This window comes from Triticum urartu, chromosome 5, assembly GCF_003073215.2.
Source record: "Triticum urartu cultivar G1812 chromosome 5, Tu2.1, whole genome shotgun sequence".
Classification (NCBI taxonomy): Eukaryota; Viridiplantae; Streptophyta; class Magnoliopsida; order Poales; family Poaceae; genus Triticum; species Triticum urartu.
Window position 1 is genome coordinate 523,351,134 of NC_053026.1, and position 15,078 is coordinate 523,366,211.

The window sequence follows — 15,078 nt, forward strand, 5'->3', positions numbered from 1 at the left end:
TGTGCCACCTGACCGTGGACACTTTATTGACACCAAACACCTGCTTGCTTGAACTCAACGGAACCGATGATAGGGGGTAGAGACCTTGTCTACACCTGCCGTGGAGAAGGATTTTCCTCGTCCCATGTTCCTTAACGAAAAAGAAACATGGGTGAACTTCAAGAAAAGTATTGTTGTCAGCGGACAAATGATGAGCTGAAATAAGATTTTTGGTGGCATCGGGTACATGCAATATGTTTTTGAGATGAATATCACGAGTAGGGGTTCGAACAGTGGATTGACCAATATGACTAATTTCCATACCTTCTCCGTTTGCGGTGTGGACTTGCTTGTTGTCGTTGTACTTGTTGCGGACGGTCAGCTTGTCGAGCTCGCTGGTGATGTGATCTGTGGCCCCCGTGTCGAGGTACCAATTGGTGTCCACTCCATAGGACGAGGTGGTGGCTGATCCTACACTCTTTTCATTCTTGGCGAAGGAGATGTCGAAGCGGCGGTAGCACTCGACGGCGGTGTGGTTTGGCTTCTTGCAGATCTGGCAGACAACCTCAGGGAGATCGTTTCCTCCTCCATTGCTGTTGCCACGACCTCCATTGCCGCGGCCACTGCCTCCATTGCCACGGCCTCCATTGCCGCGGCCACCGCCTCCATTACCACGGCCACCATTGCCACGGCCGCCTCCGCTGCCACGGCCACCATTGCCACGCCCGCCTCTGCGACGGTAGCCACCATGGCCACGGGACACGACGTTGGCCGAGGACTGAGAGGACTGGTTTCCTCCTTCAAACATGGCAAGACGCTTTTCAAAACCGATCAACTGAGAGTAAAGTTCAGCTACCTTGATGGGCTCGGTTCTTGCAGCGCAGATGGACGAGACGAACGAGATGTAGTCGAAGTCGAGTCCGGCGAGGATGTAGGAGACCATGTCATCATCGTCGAGCGGCTTTCCTGCTGAAGCCCTCTCGTCGCCTAGCGCCTTCATGCGCCCGATGTACTCGGCGTTGGTCGCGGTGCCCTTTTTGGTGGTGGAGAGGGCGATCCGCATGTTGACGATGTTGGCCTGTGTTTGGGAGAGGAACATCTCCCTGATCGCGGTCCATGCCGCGGTGGCCTTGGTGCAGTGGGCGACTTGGATCATCACAGGAGCAGAGATTGAATTGAAGATAAAACTTAGCACCTGGGAGTCTTGCGCCAGAGCGATGTGATACGCCGGGTTTGGCACATCGGTGGGCTTGCCGTCCTTGTCGGCAAGCTTGGGCTCCGGAAACGGGTGATCGGGGTTGAGGTGGTCGATCAGTTGGGCTCCGCGGATGGTAGCTAAAGCCTGCGCACGCCACACGAGATAGTTGTCGTGGTGAAGCTTATCAGCGATGGGAATGAGGGCATATGGAGCGGCGGCGGCGGTGCTGGAGCTAGCCATGACTACTAGGTTGGATGCGGTAGAGGAACTAGGCTCTGAATACCATGAAAGATTGCGTGGAAGCGTATGCCTCTGGCAGGGACGTGCTGCGTGTTATATAGCCAAGGATAAGTTACAAAGATACGGTAGTTTGGTCGTGGATTAATCCTCAAGAAAGCTATACAAGATATGAGGAGAAACCCTAACAACCTAACTACCAGATTACAACAACACACGCACGCAATCTTGCCCTACCTACGGTGCGTACGGTTTATACAATACCGTATACACATGGTACAATACTTTCTAACAGGTTAAACATCAACGTTGATACAGTGCTAGCACGATTCTCTCTTTATTTCGTGATGAAGTTGTTGGACAACATATCAACTTCGCCAAATGCTCTCCTTATTTCCTACTGCATGTGAATGTGGTGGATTTCCTTTACGGTGGGACAACCTTTGGATGCCAAGTTGCTGAATTTCCCTGCAAGTATCTTGGTTTTCCCTTCTCAGTTAGGAGACTAACCAGAGCTATTTACCAAGCTTTGTTAGATCTGATGCGGTAGAAGTTAGCTGGCTGCTGGCTAGAAGCAAAATTTTGGCCGACACCCCTCTATATCAGATGATGATCATTGACCAGCCCCTTTGGCTCATTAAGAAGGTGCAAAAGCTAGAGCGCAGCCTCCTTTGGGACGGTTCAGATGTGGTCAGGGGGGTAAGTGTCTGGTGCGATGGAGATCCAAAGAGCTGTGTGGGCTTGCAATCCCTCGCATCAAAGAAGAGATCAACACACTAAAAGCTATGCTTGTGGTGGCCTTGGTGGTGGCCGCACTGGATGGAGGCGGAAAAGCCATGGCACGGCCTTCATCTTCCTGTTGATCATTCACATTAGTGATGGCAAGCTCATTAGGTTCTGGCGTTACAGATGGCTCCTGGCGATGCCTCTTGCTACTGCAGTTCCTAACCTCTTTGGGTGCCGCACCAAGAGAAATACAGTACTTCGATGGCTTGTTCTCTCGCTGGAGATGCCTGGATGAGATTCCTGAAGCTAGCATGACCTCACTCAGTCTGCCCTACAGGAATCACAAATATGTGGCACAAGATTAGTTCTGTGAGACTGCGGCATGGAGGCATGCACGGATACCATAGCAATGAGCAGAGAATGGTCAGTACTCGGCAAAGTCAGATTGCCTTCTCACGGTTGACATTTATATCATAATCTGGTATGCAAGATTTTCGCCTGGACTACTATTCAAGGCTGCTGATAATCTTGAAAAGAGGGGATGGCCTGAAGTGCGGTACTTGTCAGCTTTGTCTTCAACAAAAGCGAAACGTCTTGCAAGCTGCCTCTTCTCAACCGGCATCTGGAAGATGATGCTGCCTTTGGTCTGGTCAGATCACATCATCTTCCATATGCCGGTTGGTTGATGGAATGCTCAAGCCAACTCCTTCACAATTGCTGCTTCCAAAGGATGCAGCCTGCCTCTGGCATACGCCCAGGACAGGCTAGCTTTTCTAAGTTGGCAGCTCTTGCTGTTTGTACTATTGTTTCCTCTCATTTACATCAATGAGTGCAACACGTTTCTACTCCTCTACATCAATGAAATGCAACATGTTTCCTCCCCTTACAACAGATCAAGACAGACAAGGGCGATTGTAAAGCTTTTGATGCACCAATCTACAGTTCTAATATAACCACCAGCAGATCAGCAAAATGGGTGCTGGTTGATACCAGGGAGACGAGCGAACATAAATCATTGGACACCACTATGCTTAGAGCACATGGGCTTATGACATGGTTTGCCCATTTACATATACAGAACACCATGACATCAATTGGTTCCGATGATAACAGAGCTCTAGCAACACAGAGCAAACCGTTCAGAATGGAGAACTGACAGCCAACCATCACAGAAACTATAGATACTACTATTAGTACTAGCACGAGTCTGTCCTGGAGAAAGCAATATTAGTACTACTAGTACTCGAGCAGCTCAGAATGGAGGTCCCAGCACCAACGGACGAGAAAACATCATCAATACTAGCAGCGATCGTCGGCTCTACAACCAAGGTGACCTCACATAGGTAGAGGCTTTCGGCCACGAGGCAGAGGCCATTTGTGACGTGGCAAAGGGTTGGCTCTACGACCAACGTAGCGTGGCGCAGGCAACGGCCATCTGCCATGAGCAAGAAAGTAGAAGTCAATGAAGAGATCTATTCTAAACAATGTCACGGATAGATAGTATTAACATGTGTAAGAAAGAATACTTGTTTCCATCAATCGGTGCAACAGTTTCAGTGTTCCCGTGTGTCCCGCCAGGCAACAACCATCTGTGTGGTTGATCAGCCATATTTCAAAAAGCATAAGAGTTACTGAATAAATTATTTCAAACAATATGTTAAGATACCGTACTTAAGAAAGAAAAATACCTATTTTCAACACCCTCAACAATAGTACCATCTGCACTAGTCCTGCAAGTACACCCAAAATCAATTTTACCACGAGGAAACGAGTTAGTTTAAACCAATGACATACCAGCTTAATGCGTTAAAAAATAGGCAAGGATATAAGAGCACGATGAGAGCGTACGGGTAAGTATGGCATCAAGAGTGATAATGGCAGATAACAACAGAACACGCCAGTGAATTAAGTTACCGGTATCATGTACAATTATATCACTACATCAGTGCACAGTATTACACTTTGGGCACACACAAGTTGTCATATCAGCCAAACACAATTGGGCCAAAACTATGTTTAAGTGAAAATGATTAAACGATGTGAAAACTAGAGACGAATATACACAGGACAACTTCCCTAAAACCTACAAGCTTCTTTTATTAAAAAATAAGACATACCGTTTTTTATTTAAGTTCAATAAGAGGCGGTGAATAACGTCCCTCGGCAGGAATGGAGTTTCTTCCTCATCATAAAAGTTCATTCCAACAAAATTCCCATCATTGTCAATAAGAGGCCCCCCAATCCCAGCCTAGCAAAATAAAAGGAACAACATACAAGAGTTACACACAGATACTGTTTGATAGATGTAGTGATAGCTTATGTTAGTATTCCAACGCTAATAACTTTTTGGCATGTTAGAGGTACTGGGGAAGTCCACAAGAAATACCTTGGTGATTTTACAGGTGGAGACACATAGTTCTTTGCAATCAAGTTTGCTTTGTTTGCCAATCAACACCTTCCCCTCAACAGCCATTAGTTTGCGACACGCAAAAAGACTACCCACAGCTATTACGTCCATAGATGAGGTAACTGGATGCCCATGGATTTTTATTGTACGAGGACGCCAGAATCCCATGATGTCAACAAGAGCGACATTGTAGTGTAAATTATAACAGTTCAATATCCCTACAACTCGAAATTGGTTTGGAAGGCAAACTTCAATCTGCAATGATAACGTTATGTTAACCAGTATCTGAAATGAAAAGAAAAAAAAATGATAGCAGTTAGCAGTAACAACCCTCAAGTTATCATCGATCCTGTGTGAACTGCCAGGAACTCTGAACAAACTTGCTGAAGTCAGAATTGTTGCAGAGCATGCTTCGCCCTTTATAAATACACCTGAGCAAGAAAACTTTTTTGCAAATCCTACAGAGATAATCATTCAGTTATCAATTAAAACATGGACAAGTACTGTATAACAGAGTCATCACCATTGAATGAAGCAAGTGAGACAACACTTCGATTCATTTTTGAAGCAAGAAGTTTGCTTGATTCTGAAGCAAGTGAGTAGGCACTTTGATCCATTTCTAATCCAAAACCTCCCAATGGTTTCCTCAAGATATCATTCTTGAAGGTATCACCGAGAAGATGTATGTATTGCCCGCCTAGCATGATACACCAGTTAAAAGTGTTTCATAAAGTTTTTAAAGTGTGAGTGTGCAACATAAGGTACTCAGCAAAATAAGTTAAAATGTATTGGCTGCCAAGGGTTCAACGTAGGCCATTGTAGCTTCAATATGTATTCCAAGAAAAAAGCTGTGATGGTGATGTTCCATCTTCCTTCTTCCATCGCACCATTTCCACATCTTGTTTAAGGGTTTGCCAAATACTCCCTCTGTCCCATAATATAAGAGCGTTTTTTAAACTAGTGGTGTCAAAAACGCTCTTGTATTATGGGACGGGGGGAGTATGTCATATGAGTATGCCTCACAGTTTTGATATTTCTATGTTATCTTGTTTTCCTAACTCCAAGTCAGTTTCTGTGCCCATGGATTTGCAGACTGATGTGGCACATGCATGGTTAAATTTATTTTCATGGTTTCCATAGCAACAGGCAGGCATTCACCTAGTTTATCAAATAAATAAAATTGTGAAGACATAATGCTAGTACTAATCAGTCAGTATGTTTTGCTATGTACTAACAGTATATGACCACACACCAAGTGAGTGGATAGGATCCCCATAATCTCCCAGTTAGGTCGTTTGTCACATAAAAATGGAGAAGCTACCATTCAGCTTGACCATGGACCCAGTATGGGGAACACAATATAACTTCCCGTCTCATCTTCCTCCCTGTGGTTTCAACGGCTGTCAAAGGACAGTCGCGCCTCTTGGGTCCAGGGCTGTCTCATTCTGGCCTAAACAGCCAATATCCTATGAAATAAATTTGCTCACCTCCTGCCCTGAGGAAAGCTGAATCTCCATAACGACTTTTAAATCTTGCACTTACAGCTTCATCAACCTCTTCCTTAACACTGCAGCACAATGTAGAAAACTCACTGTGATAAATCCACAAAAAGAAGATATCAAGACACAGACCATGCACAAAATGAGAGTATTAAACAAGGGGAATATAGAAAAAGAAGGGAGCGCCAAATAGTTGCATATACTTTACAGCAAATAAATTTAATAAAATCTAAAACAATTTCTCCATGGCTCTGTTTAAATGCAAGTTTAGAGTGTAGCGGAAATATGCATTACCGCCAGATTAATATAACAATCGTAATCTAGTACTCCCTCCGTCCCAAAATAAGTGCCGCAGACTTAGTACAACTTTGTACTAATGTTGCACTACATCAGCGACACTTATGTTGGGACGGAATGCAGCTTGTTGGGTTAAAGGTAGAGATGGTCACAGATGCAGAGCAACAGGAGATGTAAAAAAAGTAAAAAAAAAACACAAGTACAAAATAGCTAATGAGGCAGTTTTGGGGATAAATTTGTAAACCTCGAAGCTGCTCTTACACAAACTCAAATAGAAATAGGGCAGGGAGGTGTAGTGTAGGATGCAGTGAGAGAGAAGTATGGGTAAGCCAAACAGAGTGTTTGTTCATCAATGCTGAAAGTGTGCATACCTGACCATCTCGCAAAACCACATGAATTCACGAATCGAAGGCCTTCGTACGTAGGGGGTCTTTCTTTGTTTGGTACCAGAGCAGTTCATCCCGACAAAGTTGCCATCAAAATCAACAACGGGACCTCCAATCCCCACCTAGCACAAACATGAGGATGAAGTTATGCATTAAAAATGCAATTAATAATTCCTGAAACCAAGGATATGCATCGGCACATACAATGATATAAGCCATTCATACCATCATATAGCAGTTATATGTTTGAACTGTACAGACTAAAGCAGCTAGCTCACCTCATGGATTCGGCATGTGCTTAACATCTCCTCATCTGTAAGAGCGCATACAGAGGCAAGATCTACTCCACTTGTGGTCTTTAATTCTCCTGAATCATAATAGCGCCATACAGCTGCTACCTTCCTATAAGGCTCAAACTGCGTGGCACGATCAAGACTTAGATGACATAGATGGGGGGGATCAATAACATCGTCGTTCTTGATTTTGACGATAAAAAAATCAACATATATCTCAGGATTCTCTATCCACCCAGTGACAATCTGATCATCGGGAAGGCGTACTTTAATCTGAAATGAGCACAGGGCAATGGCTGTACTGAATTAATCATTACAGGTGCAGCATATATATTAGCATAACTAAAAATCCAGAAAAGGTTACCGTCAAACTTTCAGTGATCTTCCCTAACCGACAAGTATAAGGAATCAAATTTATCGATGTCAGGAAACACGTGGCATCAGGACATGAGCTTTCGATGCATGTGCCCGTGCATTCGTGTAATTGGGTATCACCTGGAGAGGGAGAGAGTCATACGTGCAAACTGAATAGCTGGTCATCAAAAACGATGTAACATGAGAAATTAAGGACAGTATAATCACCAACCATCGAATGAGGCCAGCGCCACAATACCCATGCTTAATCTGGAAAGTACTTGCTTACTCAAGGCACCTTTTCTGGATTTACTCAATTTCTCTACGGACTTAGCACTCAAACCTAGTTAATTGAAATAAAATCATGTGTGATACAGTTAACAGAACGGTCTACTATGAATAGTCAGGAAAAGGAAGCAGAAATGGGCTCACTTGGCCTAATTGCTTTCATCTCACTGTTCATTCTTGCCCTTGAAATATCATCAAACCCTTCCTTAACTCTAACACTGCAGCATAACGTAGAAAACTCAAAGTGATAAATCCACGAAGGCAATGTATCGCAACCACATAAAAAAATGAGCTAGTATTAAACAAGGGAAATTTAGAACAGGGAAATTTAAAAATGAGCTAGATTAATGCAAGTTTAGAGTGTAGCAGAAATATGCATTACCGCCAGATATTTCACAGCAGAGAAATGTAAGAAAATCATAAACAATTTCCCCATGGGTCTTCTTGTTAAATGTAAGTTCAAGTGCAGCAGAAATATGTATTAGCGCCGGCATTGAAATAACAACCTTAATCTAGTGCAGTGCAGATCTAAACAATTAAAGAAAAGAAACACATGAGTAGAAAAAATAGCTAATAGTACAGTTTTTGGGACATAAACTCGTAAACCTTGGAACCTACTCTTTGGCTTTGAGAATGACACACCTTGCACACAAACTCAAATAAAAATAGAAGGGATATGTAGAATAGGATGCAGTAAGAGAGAAGCATGAGTAAGCCAAAGAGGGAAGGACAGTTCATCAATACTGAAAGTGTACATACCTGACCTTCCCGTGAAGCACCAAGAATCGGAAAATTCCCTCCCTTCGCACGTAAGCAGTCTTCTCCATTTTGGTACGAGAGGAGTTCATCCCGACAAAGTTGCCATCAAAATCAACAAGAGGGCCTCCAATCCCCGCCTAGCACAGAAGTGACAATGAAGTTACACAGAGAAAATGCATGCAATTCATAATGGCTGAAAGCCTGAAACTGCATAAAAGCAGCTCACCTTGTGGATCCGGCACGTGCTTACGATTGTCTCATTGGTTGGAGAGGCGAGATTTAGTCCACTTGTGGCTGTTGAAAATCCTGAACTGAAACAGCGGCATACAGCTGCTACCTTCGTATGTGGCTCAGACTGCATGTCACAGTCGAGACTTGCGGCATCAATACCAGACACATTCTTGATGTTGACAATGAAAAAATCAACATATATCTTAGGATCCTCTATCCACCCAGTGACAATCCGATCATTCGGAAGGCGTACTTTTATCTGAAATGAGCGCAAGGTGAATTAATGATTACAGGTGCAACATATATACAAGCATAATTAATAACCAAGGAAAAGAGTAGAGAAAAAATTTACATTCAAACTTGCAGCTGGGCGAGTAGGTGGAATCAACCGTCTCGATGTCAGGATTGTAGCTTCAGAATCAGAACATGAGGTTTCAATGCATATGCCTGTGCATTCACGTAACTTGGTATCACCTACGTACGCACGGAGAGAAAGTCAAGCGTGCAGACAAAATAACTGGTCACTAAAAACAGGCAATATGAGAAAGTATTAACAGCAAGTAAAATCACTAACCATCGAACGAAGCAAGCGACACGACACTCCTGCGCAATCTTGAAACTACTTGCTCACTAAGTTCACTCAGGGCGCCTGGACTGGATCCACTCGAGCTGTCCAATCTCGCTGCAAAGGTACCACACAAAGCTAGTTAATTGAAAATAAAATCATGTGTGATACAGTTAACAAAAGAGGATCTCAAAGCAATGTTGGAGGGCTGAAGATAAGAGGTTCCATGTAGCTCGACCTACAGAGAACTTTACCTTAACAGAAGCGTCAATTTTACTACTACTTATTGTGAATATGTACTTGCAGGAGAAGGGAAACATGGACTCACTTGGCCTAGCTACCCTTTTGTAAGGGCGTTGCTCTTCATCGCCTCTCACCAGCCGGCGCTTGTTTTTCATCATCGATCTTTTTAATCCAGCCTGAACAGCAACGAATGAAATTCAGCTAACACTGATTGATCTGATTACACAACTAGTGGATCGGTATGGTTGCCAGACAAATGGAGGGATTGGGCTATCCGTACACAATAGATCGGAGTTGGAAACTAGGTCATAGAAACTGCGCCAGATTACTGTGGTGGAATCGCTCCAAGAAACTGGGTGGGTTAGTTGAAGTATCCGTATAGTACAACCAAGAAAGAAAGATTTTGAATTAGATCTCGGACAATCCAAGCAACCAAAATTCGACCGGAGGTGGAGAAGGGATACCTTCGAAACAAGCAGAATCTCACCGGCCGCCGCTGGATTCGTCGACGGAAGGATCTCTGCTCCAACTTTTGTTTTTTTAGCCGACCTTTTTTTTTGAGACGACATCTGCTCCAACTTAGTCCAGCCGCGAGAGGGATTGAGCTCGTTTTTTCTGGGCCGGCCCACTAGTGGAAGCTTCCGGTCAGTTTTTTTCCTTTTATTTTTCCTGTTTCCAACTAAAAAATCATATAGGGTTCAACCATATCGTCAAGAACTAGCATAACTACTCAAACAAAGACATGAAAGTTAGGGACAAGTTATAAGCCGGCATCAAGCTAGTGAAGGGAGAAGGCATGGTCGTGGTACGTGTCTTGTAGTTTATGCCGACCTTCATGCTAGAGGAAGGAACATGTTTGTGCGGTGGTCGAAGCTATGCCACAGTATGGTGCCGTTTTGACGATCGGACTATGAGATTACCCGTGTTCAGAACCACCACCGTCAGGGTAGACGACCAGACCAGTGGTCACGTTAGTTGTTGCCCAAATGATGCAGCTCCCGCCACCATCGTCGGAGCGAACCAAATTAGAGTTGTTGGTGAGGGAGAGCTTCGGTGTTGAGGAAGTCGTGTTGGTTCCCGGGGTGTCTCAGTTGGCGACCCACACAACACTGAGCTCAGGAATGTCGTTATACCATATGCCTAGGTACAGGATGGCCGGAGTGGAGTTGGAGGGATTGAAGAAGCCCAAGACGAATCCACCATCATCGGAGACGATCGTGTTACCAGCGTACAACACATTGCTGGGGACGAGACGGTCTTGGGAAGCGCTCAGTGGCAGGGAGAAGAGGATCATGACCATGGTGTACCTGGTGAGAGACGGCCAATCCATGGGTTGACTAAGCTTAAATCCGAGTACTAACTAAGGTTCAACTAAGGCTGACTATAGTGGTGGTATCTTAGCTGGTATCATGCACTCCGGACGAGCAAGCATGCTAGTATCATATACATGATAGTATGATACTAGTATATGATACTTCTCACTATGAGTAGCCTAGTTAGGCTAACTGAGAGTAATAAAGTACTTCCCGCAAAACAAAAAACTAGGAGTAAGTACATAATCATACCAATCCTTGGTCTACAAGCAAGAGATACTTAATTTGACTAAAGCATCCACGAATGTTCGATTGCGGCAGCAGATGATTGAATAATGCAAACGTTTTTGGAATTCTAGTAGTTGAGACTTGACATATATATAAGCTGTCCATGCCGGATCGGGATGCCATCATCACTACTTACTGGTCAGATAGTTGTTGTGTATCAACACTTCTGGTCAGACTGAAACATTAAGCTATATAGTGCAGGAGGATGTTGTCACGCCCCGATAGTCGAAGTAGAGTTTGGTGGATGAATTGGGATCCTGGAGAATGGGGAATCGATATTGTAGGATCCCAATATTTTATATACCGTAATCATACTGTAGGGTAAAACAAGAAATATTTTGCGTTTATAATGTACTAACAGACCTACTACACATTTTTATGTAGTGGTCGTAATGGGGAAGTGGATGACAGGCTTCCTGATACACTAAGGAGTGATTGTTCGAGAACTTGTATCTTTTGCCCTAGTTTACTTCTAACTTTGATAATTTGCCTCCTTCCCCCCCCCCCCCCCCCCTCTCCAGGATTTGACGGTTGGTGCCGCAACCACTAACCATTGACATAACCCAGGGGCAAATCATCAAACCCTATGTAAAGTGGGGAAAATTATCCAAATCCCCGTGATTGTTCATAGAATACCTTGGTTGGTTTCCCTTTTAATGCTTGTTGTGATTTGTGTTCGCCTTTTACATGATAAAGAAATCAGTCTTCGCTCTGTTTTGATACTATCATATGAATTTTTTTCCAGAAGCCTTCGTCATGTCAATTCCGTTTGTCTTCTCCCGTCGGCAATGAAGCAACATGCCCAACTCTTGCCCACAATGACTATTATGAAACTCTTTTTTGTGGACTTGGATGTGTCATGTGGATCACTGTGCGAGTATGATGTTTGGCTGGGTATGCACTAGATAATATCTGATGTTTATATTGTGGTAGTTCGGATCTCATTTTCTGCCAGTTCTTCAGTTTTTTTCAGTACATACCATAATATCGGGTGTTTTTTTTGTTGCATTCCCGAGTTTTATGTGGCACAGTAGTTGTCGGGGGGATGGACCCCGGGCAGCCAACGGAACCCGGATCCTCTTAAAAAAACAACGGGCCTGACCCCGCCCCCCCCCCCCTCCTCCCCCCCAAATACGTGCACGCGCTTGGCCGGGTCGCTCGACCCGGCCAAGCCTTGCAAGCCGGCCAGACTAGCCGACCCGGCAAGACACGTCAACTCGGCCCCAACAACTAGCGCAAGACAGCCGAACCCGGCACGACCAAAGCCTCCTCGACAAGCCAGCACCACCCGTGGCGTGCTACGCAATCCAGCCACGGGTCAACTCCCGTCTCATCCAGGCCGTATGATGGGACGAGACTTCAATCAACGATGACCAAGGCAACAGTGCCCTGCCCATGCCTCTGGTCAGCAGGAACGTGGCAACAGTGCCCCTCACGTACCCGCTGACTAGGGCCGGCGTGGCTACAGTGCCCCCGCCTCCACCGCTGACGACAACAAGCGGCAACCTGACGGAAAGCACTGTATGTGACTCGACTCGGCCACACCCTGACGATCGACAAGACGGCGCACAGTCCCCCTAGGCATGCGGGGCCCGCACCTAGGGGAACCCGGCGAACCACAAGCCCTCAGCGGGAGCCAGCCCGGGTTCCCGGACACCGACAATACGGACCCACCAACTTGTAACATTACCATTGTACCCCGGGGGGGTTGGACTATAACCCCCCCCCCTCCCCCCCGAGCCCGCGATCATGGGGCAAGCAAGAGAGAAAGTAGAAGACACATACGAGAGAAAAGCAAACAAGCATAGGACTAGCCACAAAACAGCAACACCGGAGAGAAGGAGCAGCCCAAGCCTTGCCCCGCTTCCTCCCTCCTCCATACAGCTCCAGGAGCAACATTGTACTATCGATCATCCAACTACACTCGGCAGGACTAGGGGTATTATCTCTTCGGAGAGCCCCGAACCTGGGTATGTCCGGCGTCCCGCGCCCGCTCATGCCAACCTCGCCTCTAGAGCCCACCAGCGCCCTCGAGCCTCCTCCTCTCTTTAGCCATCCCTTGGCATCTGCCGTGCGCCCACCACGACAGTAGTAATTAATTCTTTTTCTTAGATTTTATGTGCCATTAGTCCTGCAATAACACCCTTTTATAGAGAATCTAATACTATATGGCAGTATGGCTTTTGTGTTACATGTCAGTCACCATGATCATGCGGGGTTCCTTGCTATTCTCTTTATCCCATGTATGTACACTATAGTTATTCAGTCACCATAGTCCACCACCAGCAGAGCTAAGGTTACTAGTTAAAGATCAACGTTGATAAGGTGCGAGCACAGTAGAACCATTTTCTCTTTATTGGGTGAAGCTGCTGGACAACATATCAAATTCGCCATAAGGTCTCCTTATCGCCTATTGCATGTGACGATGGTGTGGATCTCCTTTACCTTGCGACAACTTTTGGATGCCAAGTTCCTGAATTTCCCTTCTCAGATAGAAGACTAACTAGAGCTGATTACCAAGCTTTGTTAGAACTGATGCGGAACAGGTTAGCTGGCTGCTGGCTAGAAGCAAATTTCTGGCCACGCCTCTATATTAGAATTAGATGATGATAATTGACCAACCCATTTCGCTCATTTAGAAGGTCCAAAAGCTAGAGCGCAGCTTCCTTTAGGGCGGTTCAAATGTGGTCAGGGGTAAGAGAGACTCCAACGCGCAGACCCAAACGGACGTTTGTTTTGTCCTTTTTTGTCTGTTTGGATCGGTGTGTCCGCTTCCTTTTGCATTTGGGTTGGTAGTGCGCCCAACGCGCACATGCATTTTCGTCCTCACAGCCGGTTTGCGGCCTTCTCTTTAGCTCTTTTTGCGACATATAAAATAAAATCGGTCCAAGTTCACATAATTCAAATAAAATACAAATATCTCATAGTTTACAAGCCAAATAAAGTTTAAATTTTCTCAAATACATTTGAAAGAAAAAATAGCCGACACATCTACTGATTGCCAACGTGAGCCACATATGCTTAATCAAAACATCTTGCAGTTGAATGTGAGTTTTCCAATCACACATTTGATGATGAAATTCGGTGAAGTGTGCAAACATTGCCACTCCTTCATGCTCAGGCACAACATTGTCACCCTGAAATTGAAACCCTTGGTCGTTGATATCATCCGGACACCCATCCTTTATGATCATGTTGTGCATGATCACACAAGCGGTAATCACCTCCCACAACTTCTTGGTTCTCCAAGTTGTAGCAGGATACCGAATGATGCCCCATCGAGATTGAAGAACACCAAAGGCACACTCCACATCCTTCCTAGCACTCTCTTGTTCTTGGTTAAATCTCTTTCTCTTCTCTCGTATAGGGCTGGGGATTGTTTTCACAAGAGTACTCAACCGAGGATAGAAACCGTCACCTAGGTAGTATCCGTTGTTGTAGTGGTGGCCATTGATCTCAACATTGACCTCCGGGCACTTGCCCTCTACAAGCCTTGCAAACAACGGAGAGCACTGAAGCACGTTGATGTCATTGTTAGATCTAGCCATGCCGAAGAAAGAGTGCCAAATCCAGAGATCTGGTGAAGTCGTGGCCTCGAGTATGACAGTGCAAGTTTTGATATGGCCCCTATACTGCCACTGCCAAGCAGAAGGGTGGTTCTTCCACTGCCAGTGCATACAATCTATGCTACCAAGCATCCCCGAAAAGCCCCTACTCACATTGATCGTCAATAGTCGGGCTATATCTACATCGGTTGGCTCTCTCAAGTACTCCAGGCCAAACACTGGTACCACAGCCTTGCATAACTTACAGATGGAGTCTAGGCACGTGGACTCGCTCATTCGGACATACTCATCAATGAGATCTCTGGGCACTCCATAAGCAAGCATCTGAATAGCTGCAGTGCATTTCTGATAAGAGGAGAAGCCAATCTTTCCCAGGGCATCCTCCTTGCACTCGAAATAGTTATCGTACGCCATCACCCCCTCCAAGATATGGTTGAACACATGTCTAG

The 15,078-nt window shown here is 45.2% G+C and overlaps 1 protein-coding gene and 1 pseudogene across 1 annotated transcript; both read right to left on the bottom strand.

Moving 5' to 3' along the window:
* Positions 1-798: 798 nt before the first annotated feature.
* LOC125511808 lies at positions 799-940 on the bottom strand (annotated as a pseudogene).
* A 2,408-nt stretch (positions 941-3,348) lies between these two features.
* Positions 3,349-15,043, bottom strand: LOC125507284. Its single transcript, XM_048671915.1, has 20 exons — positions 14,328-15,043; positions 10,571-10,769; positions 9,548-9,638; positions 9,229-9,336; positions 9,007-9,128; positions 8,650-8,913; positions 8,424-8,560; positions 7,809-7,882; positions 7,609-7,719; positions 7,387-7,517; positions 7,008-7,295; positions 6,715-6,851; positions 6,035-6,114; positions 5,071-5,244; positions 4,878-5,005; positions 4,527-4,802; positions 4,258-4,388; positions 3,829-3,864; positions 3,667-3,729; positions 3,349-3,575 (listed from the first exon to the last, which is right to left on the bottom strand). The coding sequence occupies exons 1-20, from the start codon at positions 15,041-15,043 to the stop codon at positions 3,476-3,478; spliced, it is 3,366 nt and encodes a 1,121-aa protein (XP_048527872.1). The 3' UTR covers positions 3,349-3,475.
* Between the last annotated feature and the right edge of the window lie 35 nt (positions 15,044-15,078).